Source organism: Cervus elaphus, chromosome 15, assembly GCF_910594005.1.
Source record: "Cervus elaphus chromosome 15, mCerEla1.1, whole genome shotgun sequence".
Classification (NCBI taxonomy): Eukaryota; Metazoa; Chordata; class Mammalia; order Artiodactyla; family Cervidae; genus Cervus; species Cervus elaphus.
In genome coordinates this window covers 88619181-88645502 of record NC_057829.1, presented here as the reverse complement: position 1 = coordinate 88645502, position 26322 = coordinate 88619181, and the positions used below count along the sequence as shown (strand labels likewise).

Sequence of the window (26322 nt, the reverse complement as noted above, 5' to 3'; positions counted from 1 at the left end):
TCCCTTCTCCAGGGGATCTTCCCAACCCAGGGATCCAACCCAGGTCTCCTGAGCCACAAGGGCAGTCCAATGTCTAACAAGGGTGGTGGGTAATTTTTCAACACCCCAAACATTTGTTTCACTGACAATGGGGCTGGAAGTTCTATATCAAAACAATAAGGGGAAAAAATGTTTATTTAAGCAATTACATTACTGGATAATCTCATGCCTTTCTCCCACTCACACCCCAAAGGGTAAAGAAGGTACAAAGGATGTGAACAACATAACAGGAGGTTAAACAATTAGAAAGTGAACTGTGGTGTTGGGCAAACGTCAGCCTGAATCTGGTCCCCTCTGACTTGTTGGCCGTATAACCCGGTGTGAACTGCTAAAGTCAGTGTCAACATCAGCTCTCTCACCTGCAAAATAAGGACCACATGACAGCCTTCTGTGGCTGCTGAGAGGACTGCAGAGGGTGTGAGGAAAGTGCAGCCCAGGCTAAAGGCTTGATAAATATCAAATGCTTTTGCTACGATCATTATTATCCTGGATGGTAATTCCTGTACAATACACTTACAAGTCTAAGATTACAATTGGGGCTTTTGAAGCTATTTCAAAGCAACATGAGTGCTATTTTATTGTGAAAAAAGTCAACTATATTGATTTATACCCCTTCGGAGAGGACACTACATTGGAAAAGCACTAATTAAGTATAAAGCGAGAACAGCAGACTCATCACATGTTTTCGGGAACCCAGGGTGTGCAGGGCACCTAGCAGACGCCCTGCGGGCATTGAGAGGTGGGTCTCACGTTGGTGTCAGTTGGCTCACACCTTAAGCATCCGATTAGGCACTTTTTTTGTGTTCCCATCATCTTGTAAGCAGCACATCTAGCCACTTGATCTGATCTCTTGCCTGTCATATGGAAGGAAACTTTTTATTTGGTAAACAATGCTCAGAGCATCTCATCAGTTTGCTAACATCAGTGATTACATTTTGACAAGAAACACATCCTTTGAAAGGGAAACAAAACAACATTCTCTCCTCTCCTCTCTTCGCCTCCCCCTGCCCTGCCCCTCCCCTGCTGGTCCCGCAGTCTGGGTGACGCTTTACCACGGGGACGGTTAGCATGTGACCGGGTACCACGAGAACTCCTCCGTTCTCACATGACCGGCGGTGCTTGACCACGTCAGCCGGTTCAGTACTCGGGGTTAGGAAAGAACATAAACTTTTTCAGTTAAACCAGCCTTCTTTTACAATTCTTTGAACTTACTTTCCTGGTACTCCCTAAACCTCACGCAATCTTCCCGCAGACTGGATAAGAGATATTCAGAAGAAAAGCCAGAACCCAAAACCCTCTGGTCCACTGAACTCCAGTTCTGCTTCATTTACTATTTTTCTCTCAGAATATAAAAAAAAATTTAGTCTCATTTTCTAAAGATCTGAGAGCTTACCTGCCCGCCATCTTTGAGAGGTTGGCAAAGAGGTAATCAGAAATGATAAAGGCCAGTGATCGCATAATTGCCAAGACTGTGCTCAAAGTTTGATGATGTCTCTCTTTTGGGGAAGGACCACCATTATCTAGTTAGGTCTCTTTCTCCTAATGTACTCAGGCTTAAGAAACATCTATATGCACAATCCTTTACACCCTATACCAATTGAGAAGGATGTAATTTTCACTTTTTAAAGATTTTATCTGATGTGAACCATTTTTAAAGTCCTTATTGAATTTTATTACAATATTGCTTCCATTCTACGTTCTGTTTTTTCGGCCATGAGGCATCTGGGACCGTGATTCCCTCACCAGGGATTGAACCTGCAGCCCCTGCTTGGAAAGCAAAGTCTTAATCACTGAACCACCAGGCAAGCCCCCTAATTTTCACTTTAATAGAGATTTTCCCCTCTCAAACCTAGACAGCAGTGACATGACAGGCAACATTAAATAGCTCTCTTGCACTGTGATCACGCAGATTTCTACAGCCAAGAGCAAAGCGCACACACATGTCTGGTTTGCACACCCAGGTGTGTGTGCTCCCTGCCTGGCTTATATCCACAAAGCCTGTGATCATAACTGCTTGAATTACTTAAAATTTATAAGAAATGAGAAAAATGTGACTACGAAAAGAAAGTTGACTTTTATGTGACAATGAAGTCAAAGCTTTGAAAGGACCAGAGGCTGACTCGCTTTAAAAACTGCTGTCAAATCAGATGGGCGTGAGAAAGCCTTGGAAATCCAGGAGAATTCAAATCACTGTGCCTCTGGTCTTGGATTTTTCACTGTTAAGGGCATGAAAATACGCTTATTGGAGATGCTTCATGCCAGAAAGACAACGTGAAGTGTTAATCAGTAGACCCATCTCAAAGTGGGCTTCCCTGGTAGCTCAGACAGTGAAGAATCCACCTGCAATGTGGAAGACCTGGGTTTGACCCCCTGGGTTGGGAAGACCCCCTGGAGGAGGGCATAGCAACTCACACCAGTATTCCTGCCTGGAGAATCCCCACGGACAGAGGAGCCTGGTGGGCTAAAGTCGGTGGGGTCGTTGAGAGTAGGACACGACTGAGCAACGACCCACAGCATCTTAATGTGAATAAAGTAAAAAAAAAAAAAAATGGCAAATACTTCTGGATATTTCAAGATTAACCTTCTTTTCTAAAAGGGAACAGGATCATGTTCCAATTGAGGTCCACTCCCGACTCTCAACATCAAGGCAGCTGAGATGGGAACCCTTTCATCAGAGCTGCCCCAGCCAGCATTAGCATTTCAAGCTGGACCAGAAGGAGGAGACACGTCTATACGGTCACCATCAGTGAGAAGCATCGAGGCCATTAGCTCTCCGGACTCCACGCACCCCGACCTGCTGCTCGCCAGCAGCAGAAACATGCATCTCACGTGACTGAGGAGCTAGGAAGGTGAAGTCGGCAACAGGAAAAGGCCCATAACACTCAGCACGTGATTTCTAAAATCCCTCCATGCATTCTGCAACCGAGCAGTCGAAACATCCAACAGCCTCACACAGACTCAAGACTGGGATGAGGCAGGAAGAATGTGGTTCTCAAAATTCTTGCTGCCCCGAGATTTCCTGGGACTGATCAGGAAGCGCCAAGCAGGGCTGTATACTCTGTGCCTCGAAACAAAACAGATAAAGGATAACAAGCCTCCAGCCTGGGGAGCCTCACCATTGGGACCAGAAATGTCGACTGCACCAGAGTGCATCCTGGGTCCCTGTTTTTTCATCCTTGAAGCCTGGGGGAGGTGATCATAGTCTTCAAAGAGAGAAGATGAAACATAGAGATGCTCAAACCCAGACATCAGAAAGCCCTTGAGTGCAGAACAGTTGCGAAGGGAAGAGGGCCCTGGAAACAAGTCCTCTCCAGGGGGCTCTGGTCCCTACTGGTACAGCCAACACCCGGTCCCAGCCTCTGGGCTGTGGTCCCGGTCACATCATGGACCACGCAGCCATGATGCAAAGATGCAGGAGGAAGCTGGGAGAGGCCTATTTTGAGAGACTAGAGGGTTTTGACGGCTAATAGGGTTTGCTGAAGCTTAAAAGACAAGATCCATCTAGAAATGTTCACAGAAGGGTGATTTTACATGAGTTATTTAAAGCAGTGTATCGTGTTAGACTCATCTGCTTGTGAGGCCTCTCCTGGGCTTTACGTAAGAGGGCGGCGTGGACCACAGGGAGTCATCTGTCTGCCCCTGTGAGTGTGGATTAGCAGGAAAAAGGGCTAGAGGAGAAAGCTTCACATGGACAGCACATAGATACAGGTGCACCATAACCACTACTCTGAAAACCCCTTCTGATAATCTTGTTTTATTTTTCAGTGAGAAAAAAAACATGCTGAAATTTCTCATCGCCCAACCGTCACGTCTATGCTTCTGTTGACATCTGTACTCAGTCTGTCTTCTCTTGTTACAGTGGATCTGCGTCTGGTTCCAATCAAAGGCCAGCCCCTGCCCTTCCAACCACCCCTGTACCCTGGACCCCACAGTTCTTACTGACTTCCTCCACCAAGCCCAGCACCACCCCTCACCTGTTTTTCTCTCCACTGGACGATTCCTGGGTCAACAACAAACACTATATCCAACCCAGCTGGCATCGCCGTCTCCCCCAGAGAGCAGTGTCTCGCTGCATCCTGACAGAGGTGCCGGTCAGCAGGTCCACTCTCTCCATGACCCCGCCCCCCTGCCCCCTTGCAGGTTGGTTTCCTCCTTGACAATTACGGGGATACTGCTCCGGCCAGCAGCAGCAGTGACCCCTGCGTGGCCGATCGCTCCGGTCACGTCTCTGTGATCTTACACATCCACTCACCAGAATTCAACCTTGCTTTCCCTCTCCTGGGTTCTCTCCTTTAATGATATCCCTTCCACTGCTAATCCTCTACATGCACGAGTGTCCTGAGGTTGCAGCCTGGCCTGCATCTCTTCTCCAGCCACACTCGCTCCCCTGGTGGCCTTGATTTTATACTGAATGCGGGGGCCACCCCACTGTATCTCCTAACCAACCCTTCCTTGGGAGTTCCAGCCTGCATTTTGACCCCTAATTGCAACTTCTCTCCCTGGCCATCTCCCAGACATCTCATTACTAACCAGGCCATGCCTTCTCCATGGGGCACTGTCTCCCCTTGGGGGTGAAAATTGGTTCTTGGGGCGGATGTAGAACATTTTAGACATAACACTGGCCCACAGCCCTCTACTCAGGTCCCACCCTCCTTCTTAGCACTTAATGTCTCTTATTAACTAAACTTAAATCTAATTTAATCCTTCTCCTTAGGGGGGTGATAATGGAAAAAAAAAAAAGAAAAAAAGGCTGAGAAACACTGAAGGGGGCCAAAACAGAGCTCCCCCCAAACCTGATTTTCCTTCTTGTTAAGATCTCCACCTGTCCTTTTCGGTTCAAGACTTTCCTTGATTCTCCACTTTCCTTCCCTCCCTGCATACAGTTCACCACAGGCCCACCGGACCCAGCCTCCAAATCATGTCTGAAACCCCCATCCCTCTTTCTCTCCCCGGAGACCATCTGAGCTGGGTCACAGCATCTCTTGCCTAGATTTTTCCAGAGGCGCCTAAAGGGCCCTCCAACTGGCCCAGCTCCCTCTTTCTCTAGACTTTCAGCAAAGCAACCCAAACGGCCTCGTAAAAACAAATGTCAGTGATGCCATTTGTCTGATTTAACGTTTCCAGCATCTTTCCATCTCAAAATAAATCTCTGACAGGACAGCACGACCAGCCTTCTTTCTGCTCCTCCTCTCCTGCATCGGTACCCACCCCCGAGGAGGGTGGGAGAGCTGAGTTGCTCTGTAGCATGTGGAATCTTCCCGGACTAGGGATGGAACTCACGTCTCCTGATTGGCAGGTGGATTCTTTACCACTGAGCGACCAGGGAAGCCCTGGGTCACGATTTTTAACTAGACTTCATGTGATTCAGATTTCACTACTTTTCTCCCCACGTCCGTTTGCTTCCTCCAGGTTCCCAGCCGGGGTACGACATCATTTATAGTCTTCCTGTCTCTCTGGGTCCCTCTTGGCTGTGACAGTTTCCCAGACTTTTCTTGATTCTTGATGACCTTGACAGGAGCACTTGTCAAGTATTTTGTAGAAAGTCCCTCAGTTGGAGACAGCCTGAAGCTTTTCTCATGGGGAGATTTAGCTGTATTCATGTGCTTGACCATTTGCTTCCTGCCTATCTCTCCCCAAAACCCTGGACCCCAGATGCCCTTGAACTGTGATGCATGAAACGCCTCAGCTCCTGGAGGCTGAATCAACTCTGCCTCGCTCATCGTGTGCCCGCAGAGCCAGAACAATGCCCATCCCACAGCAAACAATCAATACCTCTGCACTGACACATGGGCAAGGAGACACACACAGCACAATCGAAGTCACGTGAAATGTTCTCACGCTTTTATAGGATTGAGCAAAATCCTACATCTGTGCCTGAGGATTTCATGCTGGGTTAAGGATGTCCACATGTAGTTAAGATAAAACTCCATCTTCTGTCTATTTGCAACATTTTTCTCTTTATCTCAGTGGGAACAGTGCACTTTTTAGAAAAGTCTTCATTTTTAGAGGCACTCAGTTCTTCCCCTATTTCCTGCCTTTGCTTCTTGTTTTTTCTTATGTTGAAAGATGGGCTTCCCAGGTGGCACTAGTGGTAAAGAACCCCCCTGCCAATACAGGAGTCATAAGAGACATGGGTTCGATCCCTGGGTCGGAAAGATCCCCTGGAGAAGGAAACGGCAACCCACTCCAGTATTCTTGCCTGGAGAATCCCATGGACAGAGAAGCCTGGCGGGCTTCAGTCCACGGGGTCACAAAGAGTCAGACAAGACTGAAGTGACTTAGCATTCTGCGTGTGTATTAAAAGATCCTGTGTCTCTATTGCAGACCTGTTCTTTGCTTTACAGGATCTTCTGGAATGCTCCTGGAAAGTCAATATTGTGTCCAGTTCCGGAACGAGGAAGCTGCAACTCCATGAATTAATGAAGTCACCCAAGGCTGTTTTCTCTTTTTTTTTTTTAAATTAATTTTTACTTTGGCTGTGCCGGTCTTCACTGCGGCACACAGGCTTTCTCTAGTGGCAGCGTGTGGGGCTTCTCCTGCTGCAGCTCACGGGCTCTAAAAGCGCGTGGGCTCGGAAGCTGAGGCGCCTGGGCTCACTGGCCCTGCAGCATGTGGGGTGTCAGGTCCCGGACCAGAGACTGAACCCGAGTCCTGGGCATTGAAAGGTGGATTCTTAAGCACTAGACCGTGCGGTTTCTATGTGAAGGATCTCAGGCCTGAAGCTACAGGCTGAGCCCTGGGCCATCCCTGCACAGCCTTGGGGCTCATCCATGCCTCCTGGCTTCGCCTGCTGGAGCAGGCGCATCGCGGGGAGGAGCTGCAGCCTTCACTAGGACAGACGTCCGTCCACGCCTCTGATGGAAAAGACCGCCAAAACGCGAAGGAAAAGGCCACGTGGGCAGCCAGGGGAGGGATGAAGGCAGTGAGAGCTGGGACCTCAGCAAGTGCAGGTGTGAGAACGCAAGGGATGTCAAGAATACGCGGGCAGAACTGCGGTGAGAGAGGCGAGCAATGGCAAGGACGAAGGCGACACAGGTCAGGAGGAGGGCGACCCGATGCCCGTCGTGCATGGGATGAAAAATAGAGACGGCTCAGGTCGCTTACAGAAGGCATCCCTTTTGTAAATACAGATTGCCAAACTGTAAAGTCTGGGAAAGGGCAAGCTTGAAAGCCCTGTTCTGGCTTCATCCCTTTGTCAAGGACTTCCAGAAGACCAGAGGCATCCTTAAATATCCGCCCCTTCATCTCCACGTCCATCAAATCACAGTTCTTTAAATCCCAAATTTGTGTGCAGCTCTGAGATAGGGGGCTGGGCTGAAGGTGGGGGAGGACCTGTCCTTGAATAGCTCAGCTTTGAAGCTGAGACGGGTATTTCAAGATGATGAACCTGGAAATTCAAAGGGAATCACTTGAAAGAAATAAGGCCCGGAATAGAGGGCCACGCAGCAGTGAGGCAGAATAGGATCCCCTCGTCTAAGCCGGACACAGTCATGTGCACATGGCCCCATAAAAGGACCTGAAGGTGGGCTCTGCTGCCCACGGGGGTGCAGCAAGCCCCCACGCGCTCCCCAAAGCTTCCATACACAATCAAGAGTGGGAATAAACTGTTCCCTCTTGGGAGCGGCAGATTCACACAGGAGCTAACGGACAGCGTGGTGCTTGCTCAAGCTCCTGACGTCACGGGGATGCCTCGTGAGTGTGGATTTAGAACCTGCCCTGGGTTCCCAAGCCTCATCCCCCCTCGGGCGGTCCCTAGCCCTGGGAGTATGTGCTCTTGAACTGTCTCTCAGAGAACAAATCCGAAATCCCGTCAAATAAAAATAGTTCCCCTTGAATCTGAACTCAAGAATTTTCACTAACCTTAAGGCAATCGCTATGAAATCAGCCTCTAACTTGGTCATCGCAGTCACGGCCAGTAATCCTTCATGGTCAGTCCCGCATGTAGCTGACCATAGGCTGCTATGAGGCTACCAGATTCCTCTTCCTCTTCCTCAAGCCCAGAGCTCTGAGATCCACCCCGGCCCCCAGCCCTGGCAGGTTCACCAGGCTCCGACCTTGGGCACATCGCTCAAAGGATGGGTGTCTACTGGACCTCAGCACTTTTGACGCGGACAATCACAGCTCCTCTGCTAAGAAGCCCTTCCATGGCCCCAGGAGACCCTGTCACTTTCCTCCAAGAGAGGTTTGTGGATCCAGCACCTCACAGATCTTTAAAGGGTGAACAGGAGTCAACCTCAAGGGCGATTTTCTTTTCAAAGCTGCACAGACTGAGCAGGAAGACAAAGGGAGCTGCCCAGTGACAAGCCCCAGGCTTGCAACACAGACAGCAAACTCTCTTCAGAGGGCGGGAGCTTAGCATCTTTGCAACTTTCATTGTCTGGGGTGGCAGAGAACTCAGGTTTAAGGGCACCAACACTGCCAGGCCAAAAGAGGTTTGAGGGGTCAGAGGAGATGGGCTTCATTCCACAGGAAGCCCACACACCTCAAGGAATCAGAGAACAGCTTCCTGGAATCTTAAGGGGACACAGAGCAGGGATGGATGACCCCTTGGCCCTGGCTGCCAGGACCAGAGTCTAGACCAAAGGGAAGGCCGATTCCCCTCTGAGGTCAGGGAAGTGGGTGGGTGTGCGCTGCACTTCACGTGCGAGGTTATCCCAGCCACCCAGCAGGGTGGGGTCGGGGCTCTCTCAGGACGGGACGCACTGAATCAAAAACCCTGCCTCCCGCAGTCCCCGCTGTGACTTACCTCCATCCCCTGAGTGGGACGCGTGGCAGAGGGCCCGATGCAGACAGCTTGGCTGCTGCCCCACCCGACAGGGAGAGAGGGGGCCCCGAGCCCTTGCAGCTGCTGGATCTCCAAGCTCCCAGAGCCCCACCCTCGCATGTCGCTAATTTAGTGATGACCATCCAATCACACTCATCACGTGGATGGTGAGGACACGCCCTCTGGCACTGATGGAGGGCGACTCTTTGCTGGGCACTGGCACAACCATCATGAATCCTTCCAGGAGACGATTAGTCTACAGAGGACCAGGGAAAGCCAACCACCGGCCCCAGGCTCCCGTCCAACTGGCAGACGTGTGTGTGAACCAGGGTCTGTCTAACCCTGCAGTCATCATACTTCTTCTGTAAAGGGACCTCTTACCTGACACGACCCCAGTGACCTTGACAACAACATTCCAGAACTGGGATTCACTTTTCCATCCTTTCGAAATTCCTGGTGGCTCAGACGGGAAAGCGTCTGCTCACAGTGCGGGAGACCTGGGTTCAATCCCTGGATCAGGAAGATCCCCTGGAGAAGGAAATGGCAACCCACCCCAGTACTCTTGCCTGGAAAATCCCATGGATGGGTGAGCCTGGCAGGCTGCAGTCCATGGGGTCACAAAGAGTCGGACACGACTGAGCGACTTCACTTTCACTTTCTTTTCCATCCTTTCACCTAGGTGATCATGAGTAACACAGACAGAAGGCTTGTGCCATCTTTAAGCATGTGACCTTGAGAACACGTTCTGCAATGGAAAACAGAACAAAAGCAACCGCAGCCTCACCGCTAAGGACAGCGATAAGAAACATCCTTAGAAATTAACATCAGGGAGACATGGGCTTCCCCCTGGAGAAAGCAGGAGTTCCGTTCAGATCAGACTCCAAGGATGGTGACATCCATACTGTCCCTCAGTTGTCTAAGTACCTGGTGGCTCAGACGGTAAAGAATTTGCCTTTAGTACAGGAGACCTGGGTTTGATTCCTGGGTCGGGAAGATTCATGGAGAAGGGAAGGGCGACCCACTCCAATAATCTTGCCTAGAGAATTGCACAGGCTACAATACACGGGTTGAAAAGAGTTGGACATAACTAAGTGACTAACACACACATGCATACATAAATAGACACATACATATATATATGAGCATACATATATGTGTTTATGTATATGACATATATATTCATACATTTTTTTTTCGAGTGTTGTATTATATATATGGTTTCTTTAAACTGAAAAACCATTCCAATTCACCATATAGGCAGACTCTCAGTAATAAGCCTTCTCTCCCCTTTTTCTCGGTATGAGAGACTCACTTCCTAATGCAATGGATATTGGGGAGCTTAGATCCAGGAGAAAACACCCAACCACTTGACAGACACTGCTCAGAAATGCCAGGCCCTCATAAATCACAACAGGCAAACCACGGTTACCTCCAAAAGTGTCTCACCAAAGAGGGTTACTCTATTCCCTCTAAATCAAGCTTAATTCATGGGTTTAATATCAAAAATAAAGAAATCTCTCCAACATGCAGCTTGCTTCACATACTCCACTTCCAAATCGACTGCAGGTTAATAGCTAATTAGCAAACACCTTGCACACAATACATTGCAGGATCAGATGGGAATGAGATGCCGTTTGCTTTAGTGGAGCAATAACATTCAGCCTGAAGAATCAAATCAGACTCCTGACCCTTAATCCCCGGGATGCTGGGGAAATCAGAAAGGCAGCCCGCTCCTGCGTGGCAGGGAAGGGGAACTTCTGAGGGAGGGTGAAGCTGTCCCCTGCCTCCCAGCTGCCTAGCCCTGCACAGAGGAGGACAGAGAAGGAATCATGAAAAAGGTGTGCAGGACAAAGGGGCAGAAAGGTCCCCGGGGTGAAACCACCACGAGGGGCATTGATGATTCCTGCATGCATGCTCAGTCTCTCAGTCATGTCTGACTCTCTGAGACTCCATGAACTGTAGCCCCACTAGGCTCCTTTGTCCATGGAATTTTCTAGGCAAGAATATTGGAGTGAGTTGCCATTTCATTCTCCAGGGGACCTTCCTGACCCAGGGATCGAGCCCATGCCTTCTGAGTTTCCTGCATTGGCAGCTTTGACCAGCTAAGCAGTCAGGGAAGCCTACAGATGGTTCAGCCTTCATCAAAGGAGCCAAGCCCCTATAAACCTCCCCCCACCAATGCTTTCAACACCTACAACCTACCACCACATTGCAGGTAAGGAATTCAACCAGAGAACTTCAGATTTTCTGGCTCTTGCATGAAACCTCACTATGTGTTTTCCCCCGAACATAATGAATCAAGAGAGAATACAGGTTGCCGTGTATAATCACAGGAAAAGAGAGGACGGGGTTCCCCTAACCACTTCCAAACCTCTGCATCCCAAGCAGCCCCATGTTAGTGATGTGATGGCCACAGGTCAGAAGATGGGGGAAAGATCATTTCTGCCTATGAAAAATGGATTAATACCGAGAAAAGCAGCAAGTGCTAAAAAGCTACCCATTGATCAGATGGCTGGAGTGCTCCAGGAACGGTAAATGTTTATAGTCACAAATTTTAACACTTAGTGCTTTCCATACCTTCCTAAGACCCTGTGTACCCAAGACACGGGGTCAGCGGCCACTGGGTCTTGAGCAGGGAGCAGGGCGTCTCTGATACAGCAATGGGGAAAGAGGCTGTGCGGTGCGGGGGCTTCTGTTTTGGAGCCATTAAAATCCACTGAACTGAAAAGAGCAGGGCTGTCAGAGTTCATTCTCTTCCTAAACCACCCACACTGTAGAATCACACAAAATATTTCACTTTACAATATAATTTGTGTTTTCAATTTTCTTGCAGCTCTGGGAATTTGACAGGTACAGTATTAAGTAAAAACCCTCCTCTCAAGTCTCGCTGGAAAGGTTAAGAAGAAACAGCAAGCTCCAGCAGACAGCAAGCAACCCCCTGCAGCTGCCTGACCTGCAGTCAGCGGCTGGCTTAGTACAAACACAGGTCTCCCATGCGCAGTTTTATGATGCACTGAGAACAAATTTCAATTAAGGAAATTCACTAGCTAATAGAGCCTCAAAAGAATAAGAGGTTTCATTTGTTTATTGCGTACCTGCATCTGGGGTTATTTTTTTTTGTGGACCTAAAAATAACAAGGGTAACTGCATTTCATTCCTGGAAAAGAACCGCTATGGAGTACGTCATGTGTTTTATCAGCTGACCTTGTAATAACATTTCCTACTGACGTTCACTCTTTTCAGTCAGGCAGTTGGTCACTGTTCGTTCAGCACCTACTGTGTGTTGGACAGTGACACTGAACTCCGCATCTCTGGGATGATAAGTGATTTTCCCAACATAGCATCCAAGAGTCCTGCACAAATGCACACGATTTCTTGAAAACATATCACATGACACATGAAAGCATATTATACAAACAAAAATGCCGAGAAGCTGTCATAGTCCTAACATTTCAAGTCTATGGAGAAATTATATTAACAATATTATCATTTCTTTATAGACCTACAAATGCACTACATACATGATTTTTTTTTTAAAAAAGTATTCCACTGTCAAGCTGAAGATGGAGACAAAATATTACTCAACTTTATTTCCAATCTTGTGTCTGGAAAAGAAGAGGAGCTTGACAAATAATGATGTCATTCCATGTTCAATCTTCAAGATGATTTCATGTCAAAAACTGCATTTCATGGAGCTTCGATATAGGAAAAACACTAAGCCTCACTATCTGTATGGTCACCATGCTTGTTACGACAAACTGACCAGCAGGAAGTCCACTGAGTTTCTTTCTGCAAGAATCCTCAGAGATTTTTAAATTTTATGTATTCATTCCTTTCTGGTGGCTATGCTGGCTCTTTGGTTGCAATGTGCAGGCTTTTCTAGCTGTGGCTTGAGGGCCTAGTGGCCCTGAAGCATGTGGGATCTTAGTTCCCTGACCAGGGATTGAACTTGTGTGCCCTGCATTGGAAGGAGGATGCTTAACCACTGGACCACCAGGGAAGTCACCTCAATGATTTTTTTAAGAAATTTTATCAGACAAAAAATTCTAATGTCAACCAACAAAAGCTACTATTCAGTTGGGTGGGGGGATAAGTCACTAAGAAAAAAATAACTGCAACACACATCCTTGAAACGAGGTTCAAGGACGCGAGGATAAAGAAGATGTGGTGTATATGGCAAAAGAATGTTGCTCAGCCATGAGACAGAAGGAAATCCTGTCATTTGTGACAATACGGATGGACCTTGAGGGCATTATGCTAAATGGAATAAGTCAGACAGAGAAAAGCAAACACTGGATGATCTCCTATGTATGTAGAATCTAAAACAAAAACCGTAACTCCCCCGTAAGAGGTGCTCACTAATATTTCACACTATGTCTTACGTGCCAGGCATCAGGAAGGGCAGCCCTGGGATCTATGTTCTTATCAGTGTGATTCCAACACCCGCCTTACTCTCCTCATCACGTGGGCCACGCCCACAGGGATCTGCTGTGAACTGGAGCATCTTGCAGGGCATCTCTGGGAAAACTGCCTTCAATCCTTACCCTACAGAGGAAAGCTCAGCCCTGACAACATTAGCAGACAGCTGCTATTATTTGTTAATGACTCCTGTCTTCACTGGGGTCATGACACAGAGAAGCGGGGCTGAGAGAAGTAGCAATAAGAAGAGGGTCACTGAAATGGATCACACATTTCTATTCATTACTTAACATTGCTGAGACTCAGTTTGTTCATCCATAAAATGGGGATAAAACTGACATTTGCAGGGGATGATTCTTTGCAATAGGTGACTCCAATGTACACGGAAGGATGTTTAGCAGCATCACTGGATTCTACTTACAAGGTGTCAACAGTCCCCATTGTGATAACAAAACTGTTGTCGAATATCCTCTAGGGGGCAAAATCGCCCCTGGCTGAGAACCACAAACAGATATCTAACTCAATGTTGGCCACAGGCAAGCATTCAATTACCATGGGTTTCCTCCTCCATATGTTCCAGACTTAAAACGATGACCGGAGAGGGTATCACATTGCATGCAGACTTTCTTCTAAGTCCCAGAACATTGGAGGTAAAAGCTGAGGATGGAAAGATCTGGGATGCCACCTTAATAAAATGTATTTCCTCCATGAGAGCTGGACCATAAAAAAGGCTGAGCACTGGAGAATGTATGCTTTCAAATTGTGGTGCTGAAGAAGACTCTTCAGAGTCCCTTGGACTGCAAGGAGATCAAACCAGTCAGTCTTAAAGGAAATCAGTCCTGAATATTTATTGGAAGGACTGATGCTAAAGCTGAAGCTCCAGTACTTTGGCCACCTGATGTGAAGAGCCGACTCACTGGAAAAGACCCTGATGCTGGGAAAGATTGAAGGCAGGAGGAGAAGCGGGTGGCAGAGGATGAGATGGGTTGGATGGCATCGACGACTCAGTGGACATGGATTTGAGCAAATTCCAGGAAATGGTGGAGGACAGAAGCCTGGTGTGCTGCAGACCGTGGGGTCACAGAGAGTCTGACACAACTCAGGGACTGAACAACAGCATTTCCTGCTTTCTGTTTTGCATGGAGAAGAGTCTCATGCATCAGATAAAGAGGGTGTCTGGCTTCATTCCTGCTAAAGTCAAGTGCATCCTCCAGCATTAAGTGTCTGCAGGGCGGCCTTGTCGACACCAGCCAAGAGCTCACGGCAAGGTGTGCACCGTCTCAGAGAATCCTTACACCGATTTTGCCCTTTTAAAACTTTCCTCTAACGCAAGCTTCCCTAAATAAGAGTCCTGGCTAAGAGTGCTTCATCACTGCCATTCCTTGGAGAGTACTCTGATTTTTCATCTCAGGATTAAATAAAGAGGCAGTTTGAAAGGCTGGTATAAAATATCTATGCTGTGTGAAATAAATTGGTTATCAACAACCAGGTAAAATCTGGAATTATCTGTTTTAATTTTAGGCCAAGTTTATTAAGCAAAAGCAGGCATGCCAGGGAATAACTATATGTAAAATAAGAAAATAATTTATGAAAATGTCATGAAGGATAAACAGAACTCCAAAGCACCCTGCACGTGGGCACCTCTTCCTGCCGAGGGACGCGGAGCAGCGTTCCCAGACCCAAGTAAAGAGTTGTCCTTGAAGCCTGGTGTGTCACCACGGCCACCTCTGCCCCGGAAGAAGATCTCATGCTTCTTGGTGAGACCGACCAGAAAGGTGCTCAGCCACAGTTCAGGTGAGCCCAGCTCCAGATGCAGGCCTGGGTCTCAGTGCCTGCAAACTGGGATCTGAGCTGCAAAACATCTCTGCTTTAGGCCAATTTTCTGGGAAAGGACCAGGCATCCCAAGGGGCACCAGATGAAAAGAACCCGCCTGCCAATGCAGGAGATGTAAGAGATGTGTGTTCAACCCCTGGGTTGGGAAGAACCCCTGGAGGAGGAAATGGCAACCCACTCCAGTATTCTTGCCTGGAGAATCCCATGAACAGAGGAACCTGGCGGGCTACTGTCGGACACGACTGAAATGACTTAGCACGTCTGCACACGTTGGGAGAGGATTAAGGTTGCCAGAGTGATATTATGAAGTGTGTGAGCTAAATAAAATGCCGGCATGCTGAGCTCTTGGGAAATTTTCATTCCAGAATGCTTTCATTATACTGACTTTAAATTCCCGTTTCTTCACTCAAAAACAATACATATATTCTTCCTTTTGGTCCTTAGCTAGTGGTATTGTGACAGAGTTTCTGTCAGCTACAGTAAACTGTTTCCAAGGGAGAAATGATACTTAGGTGTGCTTAAAATCTTCAAGGCACCAGATACACTAAACCTCAAAAGGAAGCCCAGTCATTTTCAAATAATAAATTACAAGCATCAACTAAAAGCCCCCGGCAAAGAAAAGAAAAAAGATATTGAGAAGAAACGATTCAAGAATCTCTTGAGCCCCAGTGCTTGATACCCTCGCTTTGAATTTACACGAAGATTTCATCTGCATGCCTTTTCACGGGAGGAGCGTTTCCTGGAAGGGGCCTGAGCTGGAAACAAACCCACTGCCTTCCCAGACTGGCCCGGCTTCTGGCTGGGGCTAGTGCTCTGGCCCTCGAGGCAGGCCCCCAGAAAGCGGGGACCCCCACCTTCCTCCCTCCCTGAGGCAAATGGTACATCTTCTCCTATCCAAGCCCAAGGTACAGAGCTGGCAAGGACCAAACATGTTTCACAGCAATGAAATAAAATAATACAATACCTGCAACCAATCTACCCTGCGAATTTGCCTTCTGAGCATTTTCATGACTTATCCCTAAGAAACCTGGCATCTCAGAGGTGGAATCCCAAAGTCTTACTGCTCTTTCCTGCCCCAACTATATGCCAAATTAATTTTGGCAGACGCATCCGTGAGCTTGCCTTCCTGGATGTAGACACATCTGATGAAGACCATTTATCAGTGGGGAAAAACGCATGTTTTCAAGGAGGGAAAGAGCTAGATTACAAGAACAGGTATGGAGGGCTTCTTTGGCGGCTCAGTGGTAAAGAGTCCGTCTGCCAGTGCAGGAGAGATGACTTCAGTCCCTGATCCGGGAAGGTCCCGCAGGCCTCGGGACCACTAAGCCCATGCGCGCAGCTGCTGAGCCTGTGAGCTAGAGCCGGGCGTTGGGACGACAGCCCACGCCCCCAGAGCCGGTGGGCCACAAGGAGAGAAGCCACCACGATGGGCAGCCCGCGCGCCGGATCAAAGGGAAGCCCCCTCACCGCAGCCAGAGAAAAGCCCACGCAGCAATGAAGACCAAGCACAGCCACAAATACATGAATAAAGTTACATAAACCAGCGTCCGTGGAAAACTGACCCAAGGAGAGGAGCCATACACGACTGCATACATTAGGTTGGTGGAGACATAAAGCAGCGTGTTGATGGGTTGAGCAAAACACTTCTTAGTGCAACAATGCTGGACTCACAGGTGCGGGAGGGAGGAGTAGAAGTGAGCCAACACAGTCAAACGGAGGCAGTCTAGAACCCAACCGTGGGCCCACTGTGCTAGACTGTCCTGCCTCCATGCTGCCACGACCCCAAAACAAGTAAAACCCAGACAAGTGACATCAATAGCAACGCAATCTCGTAAATTCCAAGTGGGGAAGAAATTACAGTGCTTCGTTTTTAAAGCCTTTTTTGAATTTGTTACAATATTGTTTCTGTTTTATGCTTTGGCTTGTTGACCCCAAGGCATGTGGACTCAGTTCCCCAACCAGGGATCGAACCAGCACCCCTTGCACTAGAAAGGTGAACCCCCTGGACCACCAGAGAAGCCTCGAAATTTCAGTGTTTGAAAGTACAAATTTAAGATGAAAACCTGACTTCAGGTAAAGTCAAACTAGCCAATAATTCTGATTGGTTGGTCTCCAGTATTTGCCTGGTCTATTTGCCAAGACTAAATTGGGTAGCTCAGAAAACCCACTACATTCAAGAAGCTTTAGGACAGGTCCAATGATGACCGACTGCTCTTAAGGGTCAGCGTGCTGAGCCGTAACATCTCAGGCATATCAAAACTGAAATACTAATGCCCTCCATTTCCTGTGGGCACAATTTTGAGTTCTCAACTGATTCCTTTATGGTGATATTCTCTTGCTCAATATGTTATACCTAAGGATCTTCACCATAAATTGCCAGTCTTCCCTGACAAACTGCAAGGATCTTTTTTATCACCCAGTGAGAATTTTGCAACCCATTATATTTTCCTTCGTGCTTCATCTCCCAGGCAGCTTCAAGCATTTTGGCTTCTCAGAAGTTTCCAGTTTTCTCTATCATTTTACCTGGTCTATTTTATATCCACAGTCTATGAATCCCTACTTGCAAAAACATAACAAGTTCTTTAGGAATGTACTTAGGATATTAAATCACAAATTATAAACATAATCTCCTGTAGGCCCCAGCTGAACATGGACAAAATCAAGAAGAATGAGACACAAAATATACACCAACAGAGAAGGACCCCAGAAAACACTGATAATCACAGCTACAAACAATGAGAGTTCTGAGGAAGTAAAAGTGATTGTTTAATTTATTTTTCATCCTAAAAGAAGAGGACCTGGGGAGAAGTTGAATCAAGGTAGCTGAATTTTAAAAAGTCTGTTGCAAGTTTGAATGGTGGACAGATGTAAGAAAGGTTTTGTTTCCATATAAATATGAAAGTCTAATTCTAAAAATCTGAAAATTACATCCAATCCTGCCCCTCTTTTCACTCCGTGGTAAACAATAGAGATGCCTATCACGGGTAAATAAAAGCAGCTGATAACAAACGCTCCTTCAAGGTGAAAAAGGAACTCAGTCAAACCAACAGACTCATTTCCTACCAGGTCACTCCTCTGCCTTAGAAATCTAGTCTGGGGACTTCCCTGGCAGTACAGTGGCTAAAATCTGTGCTTCCATTGCAAGGGGCAGGGGTTTGATCCCCGGTCGGGGAACTAAGACCCTGCAGTGCAGCCAGAAAAAAAAATGTAAACAATCTACTCAGGATTATTGGTCCACAAACACTACTGGGATGACGTCAAGCTCTGAGACCAAAAGGAAGCCAGAGAAACTCAACCAAGAGGTTGCATTCGTGTTAACAACCAGAGAGAAGTCTAACAGAGCCACAGCATAATTCTTTCCCATGAGACCAGGCTACACACTCCACAAAGCGTAAACCTGAAAATTCCAGCTGATCCAAGTTCAAGAGTGGTGGACGGCACTTACATGCCAACAGCGAAGGTCTAGGCTTCCAATACCACCTGAGATCCTAAATGAAAACTTAGCATCTGCTTCCCTCTGGGCAGATTAACTAGCACTTTTGCATGCTAACACATAAGCACACATCTACTGTATCTGAACTGTGCTTATCTTAAATGTCATCTCACCATCTGGCTCCCGTACATTCTAGAACAGAGTTATAATGTCAGGCCATCACCAATCACTTGCCATCTTGAACACAGCAGTTGAGTGACTACTGTCCTTTGGGATATTCATTATATCCTATAAATTTGATTCTTGATTTACAAGCTGTGGCCCCAAAACTAATGGACGCTGTTTTTAATTACATTTTACAAGCCCCATGGACTGAAGAACAGTCTATTTGCAGAGGCAAAGCTGAACAAGCACACGAATATTTAAGGGACCAGAGAGGCTGGTTCTGTCAGTTTCTGAGCTGTAGGTGGTAAAGCTGCATGTCCAGCTGTGCCGTTAAAACTTAAATACAGACTCCGGAAGCTGCTGGGAATCACTGTTTATCCCAGGGAGGCAAGGAAGTCTGTGATGCCTGCTAGGAAGAGAGGAGCAGGCGAGTCTGGCAACATGTAAGATAACAAGCTCTTACATTACAGGAATTTCTTGTTTAGTCACGAAGTCGTGTCCGACTCTGCAGCCTCGGGGACTGCAGCACGCCAGGCTTCCCTGTCCTTCCCTGTCTCTCGGAGTTTGCTCAAATGCATGTCCACTGAGTCAGTGATGCTATCTAATCATCTCACCCTCTGCTGCCCACTTTTCCTCTTGCCCTCAACCTTTCCCAGCATCAGTATCTTTTCCAAAGAGCAGGTGGCCAAAGAATTGGAGCTTCAGCATTAGTCCTTCCAATAAGTCTTCAGATCATGAACTCCTTAATATAGGATTAAAAAGGGACAAATAGATAATGACATAGAAACAATCCTCTATGGTATCTATGTAATTTCTACAGGAAATTATTTTATTATGATATCCTGTCCTAAAAGTCCATAGTAGGACTCCACAGAGCTCAGGAATGGATGTGATCCTCTGTAACACACACACACACACACACGTTTAATGGCACCAAAAAGCTTAGTAGGAACTCCTTGACTTCTATGCTTAAAAGTCATCCCCCCAGGGGATCTTCCTGACCCAGGGATCGAATCTGAGTCTCTTGTGTCTCCTGGGTTGGCAGGTGGGTTCTTTACCACTAGCGCCACCTGGGAAGCCCCTAAACGCAGAGGCCCCTACTTATTTCACTGCTAGATGGGAAAGACAGGACAGTCGTTTTCAGCTACAGCATCCAGCAGAGTAAGGAGAACCCAAGTTTTCATGGGGATCCAAAACAGCGGGCTTTGTTTGTCAACGTGTTTGTTTTATGTGGAAAATAGGCCACTAAAAACATGAAAACTGCAGCTCTCGAGCCTCATGCTAAGCCGTCACTTAAAAAAGTTAATCCCAACAGAGAAAAAGGAAGAGAAGCCTCGTGCTTTAAGTTCCTCACGTCTGGGTAACAATGCAGATTCCAAAAGACAGCAGGGGGAAACCCAGGAAGCCGAGGCCAGGACCTCTGCTCTGAGCCACAGGCCGCCCCTATCTCTGCAGCTGTGGGAGGCAGCCTGGGCCTCCCCACTTCTCCTCGGGTGTCTTCAGATGCATGGAAGGAGGTTTCAGCCACAGCAACATATGACTTCAGAGGGACAACACTCACTGAGGCTCAGCCTCGGCAGAGATCTGCTTAGAACCGCAGCTGCTGGTTCCCAGGGCCAGTTTCATCCCCGTTGTCCCAGAAAGTGGGACTTCCCTGGTGGCTCAGCAGGTCAAGAATCTGCCTGCCAGTGCAGGAGACATGGGTTCAATCCCTGGGTAGGGAAGATCCCCTGGAGGAGGAAATAGAAACCCAATCCAGTATTCTTGCCTGAAAAATCCTATGGACAGAGGAGCCTGGTGGCCCTCAGTCCATGAGGTCACAAAGAGTTGGACAGGACTGAACTAAGCGTGCTCATTACAGAAAGTATTGTAGCATCACCCAAAAAAGGCAAAGGGAAAGATCCTTGCCACCATGAATCTGCTCGTGGGGTGGACAAAATCATTAAAAAGAGGCAAAGTCATCAGGGAAAATGCAAGTGAAAACCACAGTGAGACATCATACACGTCTGCCAGAAGGGCCAAAAGAAAAACGTCAACGACAGAAATGCCGGTAAGGAGGCGGAGAAGATGGGCACCTCTTCCAGGGCTAATGGGGATGGAGAACGATGCAGACAGAGTCTGGCAGTTCCTGATAAAACTAAACATGCAATTACCATATGCAATCAGCATTTAAAGGCCACACTAGTGTAAAGAACCTGTGTCCGCCCTGGAGGAGGGAATGGCTACTCCAGTATTCTTGCCTGGAGAGTCCCAGGGACAGAGGAGCCTGGGGAGCTGCAGTCCCTGGACCACTCTGCAGCAATGAAAAGGAACAAACCATTGATGCAACAGCTTAAATGAGTTCCAGAGGGATCCTTACGGCGAAAGAAATGTTCGGTGTCCTCACCATGGGGGCGGATTTGAGAACACACACCACGTGAAAAAAAAAATTGTAAGAAAGGAAACAATATTGTAAAGTAATTAGCCTCCAACGAATAAAAATAAATGGAAAAAAAAAAATAAAACCCTAAAAGATGAAAAAAAAAAAGGAAACACAAGCACTAAGGCCTATAAGTCAAGCTGGGAAAATGTGAATAAGATAGCTAAATTGTATCAATGTCCGTTCCCTGGTTGTAGTTCAGGGCTGCAGTTTCGCAAAATGTTTTTGTCAACATTTTACCAGGGTAAAGGGTACCCAAACTCTCCTGTCTTGCTTCTTACCACTGTACTATCAACCGACAATCATCTTCACAAAACTCTCAGTAAGAAAGAAGGGGCAAAAAGAAATCAACCGAAATTCCTTCCAGAAACCTCCTGTGATTGAGAACCCCATGATCTTTGATGGCACTTACAGAAATTACAAAACCCACGTGCTAGAAAACTAACCAGCAGCCCTCACAGGGAGATGATGAACAAGGCACACACTTAATATTTAACAAGTATAATGAAAATGCTCATGATTTTTTTAAGCTGAAATATGTGAAACGCAAACACCTTTCAAAAGCCTCCCGTGGAACTGAGAATCACTTTGTCTAATAAACACATATGGTTAAAATTGGATGGCGAACAGAAGCCCTGGACAAAGGCAGAGTGAAGGATGGATCACAGTTATGTTTGTTTTCTGCGGGGGGCAGAGCCCAAGCTCTCATCCCCAGAGCCCTGCACTGGCACAGGAGAAGCACGCAATCTCCAAGCCCACTTTTCCAAAGAACCATTTGCATCACAGAAGCGGGGTGACCGTGTAGTACCCAGGCAACACATCCATTCCCACCAGCCGTGAATCGGGCACCTCCTCAAGGAGAGCCTCCCCCGTACTCACTTATTTTGCATCATGTTCATGATCACCCAGTCGAACGGGTAGACATTCTTCCCAATGAGGTTCTTAAACATGATGAATGTCTCCATCAGGAAATCCTGAAATAAGAGCAGAACATTCAAACAGCCCACCGAGAAAAAGGTAAAAACCAATGCCCACCTCTACCCCCAGAATAACTGCATTATAAATGACCTTATTATTATTACTTTTTTTTTAGCTGAATGGAAACATAGCAGAAGGTAATGAAGATATATTTCACAGAGCTGTATATGACACTTTCTGCCTTTCTGTGTACCTGAGCGCCTCATGTCCTGGAGAACTTTTTCAAGGATATATTAAAAGAAAGTCTCTGGTCATGTCTCTCTAAGAGTTACAAGGAATAAACCCCTGAAAGTTACATATATTCACACTCTTTCTGCTTAAGGAAACACTTTCAATCAAATAGAACATGCAGGTTATAACTATGTCTTGTATTTACTCCGAGTGAGTGAAAGTCGCTCAGTTGTGTCTGACTCTTTGCGACCCCATGGACTATACAGTCCATGGAATTCTCCAGGCCAGAATACTGGAGTGGGTAGCCTTTCCCTTCTCCAGGGGATCTTGCCAACCCAGGGAAGAACCCAGGTCTCCTGCATTGCAGGCAGATTCTTTACTAAATGAGCTATCAGGGAACATTTTAATTATAAACAGGGCCCATCAAGTTCAACCTGCAGTATTGTTATCCTTCCCTTTTTCTTACATAATTTAATAAATGAAAGGTCCAGACAGGAACTCCTGACCATCTGCACCTAGTCAGCACTCTGTAAACCAATCGAGCACATGGTCAAGTTGCCAAAGTCTTTTATGTGGCATCATCAATTCCATAAGCTACTCAGTGGTGGCTCTCTTGTCTCCTACATGGTCCCCTGGATTTCAGAGTGGAGCCCTGCTTCTGCACTGATTAGACTGCTCCTGGCATCAGGAGGGGGTTCCCTACTCCTAGTGGGTCCATTCTGTGCCTGTCAGAATTAGGAGATTTTCTTGAATCTGACAGTTCAGTGCTTATTCTGAGCTCACTTGAACAAAACAAGCGGGTGTCCTAAAAGCACACACCCCAGTGATATGAGGCACTTGGTCCCTCAAGATCTGGGTGGAAAGGCGATAAGCGACTGAGAAGTCACATTAGGAAAATGAGGCCGCGGTCATAGATGAGCAAATGAATAGATGTTTCCCATTTATTTCATCTACTGATTCATAATTAGGTGCAATGGCTATGAAGACGGAGGTGGTGAGCAGAATTTAAGCAGCCCAGAAAGCAATTCCCAGCACAGAGGTCTACCCAAGACATTCTTGCAAAAAGACACAAGTTCCATTTGACGGTAGGAATAAGCCAAGGATCAAAGACACCTTCTCTGCCACCTTACCAACAATGGCCAGCTTACAGAGTTACAGCGTGCCATTTCTGCTGCGGGAGGGCTTTGTGGAGCCCCTCCCATGAATAAAAACTCCAGGAGTCACCATGATCAATCTTGTCACAATAGAGGCCTCCAGTGCAGGGGTACAGGAGAGGTTAGGATAGAAGGCAGAGTCAAGAGGGAAAAGTGAGTCCTGTGTCCTTCCACCTCTGCCCCCAGGAGCCCCGACCATCAGGGCTTGCGAGCCAAGGGGCATTCTTGATGCCCTCTGACACAAGGAAAACTTTTTCTCCCCAGTTTAATTCCTGAAATTCATATTTCACTACTTAAGTTTCCCTACTTTGTCAAGAGTTTCCCATTTTAATGACCAGGTTGCCCCCTTTGCAGGCTGAGTGTCGTAATTTAGTCACATCTCTATTTGCATGAAATTGCGGGCTTTCTTGCTGATTACTCCTCAAAGCCTAATAATTGAGATACCGGGTCTGGTTTTTATTATTCTGGAAGAGAAGCATATTTTCCCATCACCAACTCCTTTTTTTTTTTCCTCTAGGAAACACAGTCCCATACTTCATTAGTATGGCTCAGCTATTAAATGTTGGTACTTTGCTGATCAAACAAAATGCTGCAGATTGTGGGAGATGAGGTTTTTCAAGGCTTTCCCTGTTGGTCTGCATAAATTACCAGCCATGGCGGTGGTCCCCACCACTGCATTTGCCGGAATGGCTTATGAGGCTGAACAGGCTATCACAACTGCCATCTCCAAGTTGACAAGAGGAGTTGGAGGATTTAATACATGTTTTGTGAAAATTTCATCATTTTATATCAACCCATTCCTACTGCATTTTTAGTTAGATTGTACACAGGATGTTCCATATAATAAGGGAACAGCTTTAATAAGAGCCATCAATGCATTCCATAGGCAAAGTCTTCTTGTTATAAAACCATCTGCTTCTGTCCATCTCTGGCCCCACCCACTTGGAAAATTGGTCATCATTTTTCACCAGGACTCCCAGAGGGGAAGCCTAGCCCATCTACCTATGACCATTCTAGTCTGTCTTGATCCCCACACTTCATTCAGAGTGACCTCTTCAAATGTGATCAAGGCAACAACACTTTCCCAATCTTCCACTGAACCTACATCCTCAGTGGCTTCCAGATGTTCTTAGGGAAAAGCCAAAGGGTCTTAATCCTCAGAAGGAGGAAGACACGCTTCTCTTAAGTCAAAGAAATAAATAACTATTTCAGACAAGGACCATCAATAGATGCTAAACTCAACTGATGAAAAACTGCTAGAGGATAAGACCTCTGGCAATTTCCTGTGGACACCAGAGTATTATCCAAAGTTTCACGATGACCCTTAAGGGCCACGTATCTCACAACAGAGAGATCCAGATGTCATTCCTTTTCGACCAAGTGATCAAACCTATTATCATCAGTAGTGGTCGGCCTGGAATTCTTAGCCTCCCAACAGACATAACAGGGCATGCTTAACCACAACCTCTCTTCCGCTTGCCAAAAGGTGAACTTGAACTTCAGATCAAGCTTCCAGTTTGTGGAGGGCTTCCCTGGTGGCTCAGATGCTAAAGAGTTCACCTGCAACGTGGGAGACTTGGCTTTAATCCCTAGGTCGGGACAATCCCCTAGAGAAGGGAAGGGCTACCCAATTCAGTTTTCTTGCCTAGAGAATTCCATGGACAGAGGAGCCTGGCAGGCTACAGTCCACGGGGTCAAAAAGAGTAGGACGTGACTGAGTGACTAACACTTTCACTTTCCAGTTCGTGGGTCATATGGATTTGAAGAAACAAATCTGCACGCAAGGCGGCAATCAAAAATTACAGAATTGGGGCGGGGGGAAGAGGGGGGATGGTGCGGGTGAAGTCTGCAAAGCTAATGGCTCTATCTGTTCAAAAGCAAAAAAAAAAAATAAAAATGAAATTGAATTTTAAAAAGCAATGCCATGAAAGGGAAGGAAAAACAAGGCGGTGAACTTATTTTAGAAAAAAAAATAGAGATTAATGAGAAATAAGCAAATACAATGAGCGAATCTGGACTAGATGCAGATTTGAGAAAGCCTGCAATGAAAGACAACAGAGATTGGGAGAATCGAGGGAGAATCTGAATGTAGATCGTGTGAAGAGATGACAGTAATGTTCTGGAAGAACAATGAAGCCACTGGACACTGTACTCATCCTTGAGGGCTGTCTGCTGAACCACTTACATGTTTCTCACATTCTGACAGGATTTCGCTACATATTAACAGAAAAAGATATCTAGAGGTACATAAGTAAGTAACTGAGTGGTTAGTCGCTCCGTCTTGCCAGACTCATCGCAGCCCCGTGGACTTGAGCCGGCCTGACTCCTCTGTCCCTGGAATCCTCCAGGCAGGAATACTGAAGTGGGGTGCCATTCCCTTCTCTAGGTAATCTTCCTGAGCCAGGGGTCGAACCTGGGACTCCCCGCTTTGCAGGCGGGTTCTTTACCATCTGAGCAGCCAGGGAAGCCCACTAGAGATAGACAGAGAGGCCAATATGGCAGAATGCTTGCAACCGATGAAGTCAAATGATAGGAATAATGGTTTTCATTGAGCTATCCTTTCAGCTTTTCTGTATGCTTGACATTTTTAATGATAAATAGAGGGAAGCTTGCAAGCCAAATGGGGACACTCAATATGAGATCAGTGGACGGTATCACCATCAACATTCTGTTTTTGATACACTTCTATAGATCAGCAAGAGGCTACCATGGGGACAAACTGAGTAAAGCAAACAAAAATGCTCTGTATCATTTTTTTACAGCTGCGTGTGCCTCTACAATTCTCTCAAAACAAAATTTTACTCAAAAAAATATATGCTTTAAAATAATTAGGGGAAAAATAGTAAACCAATGACATAGACAGAGGTTCATAACCCTGTACAGGAGGCCATGATCAAAACCATCCCCAAGAAAAAGAAATGCAAAAAGGCAAAGTGTTATCTGAGT

At 46.7% G+C, this 26322-nt stretch overlaps 1 protein-coding gene across 2 annotated transcripts in view; it reads right to left on the bottom strand.

Moving 5' to 3' along the window:
• The window catches only part of DOCK1 (dedicator of cytokinesis 1), a 546606-nt gene that overhangs the window by 175828 nt on the left and 344456 nt on the right, over positions 1 to 26322 (bottom strand). For both annotated transcript variants that reach the window (XM_043926662.1, XM_043926663.1), the window contains exon 29: positions 21953 to 22047. In XM_043926662.1, the coding sequence (XP_043782597.1) occupies positions 21953 to 22047 (95 nt within the window). The remainder of the gene's footprint in view (positions 1 to 21952; positions 22048 to 26322) is intronic.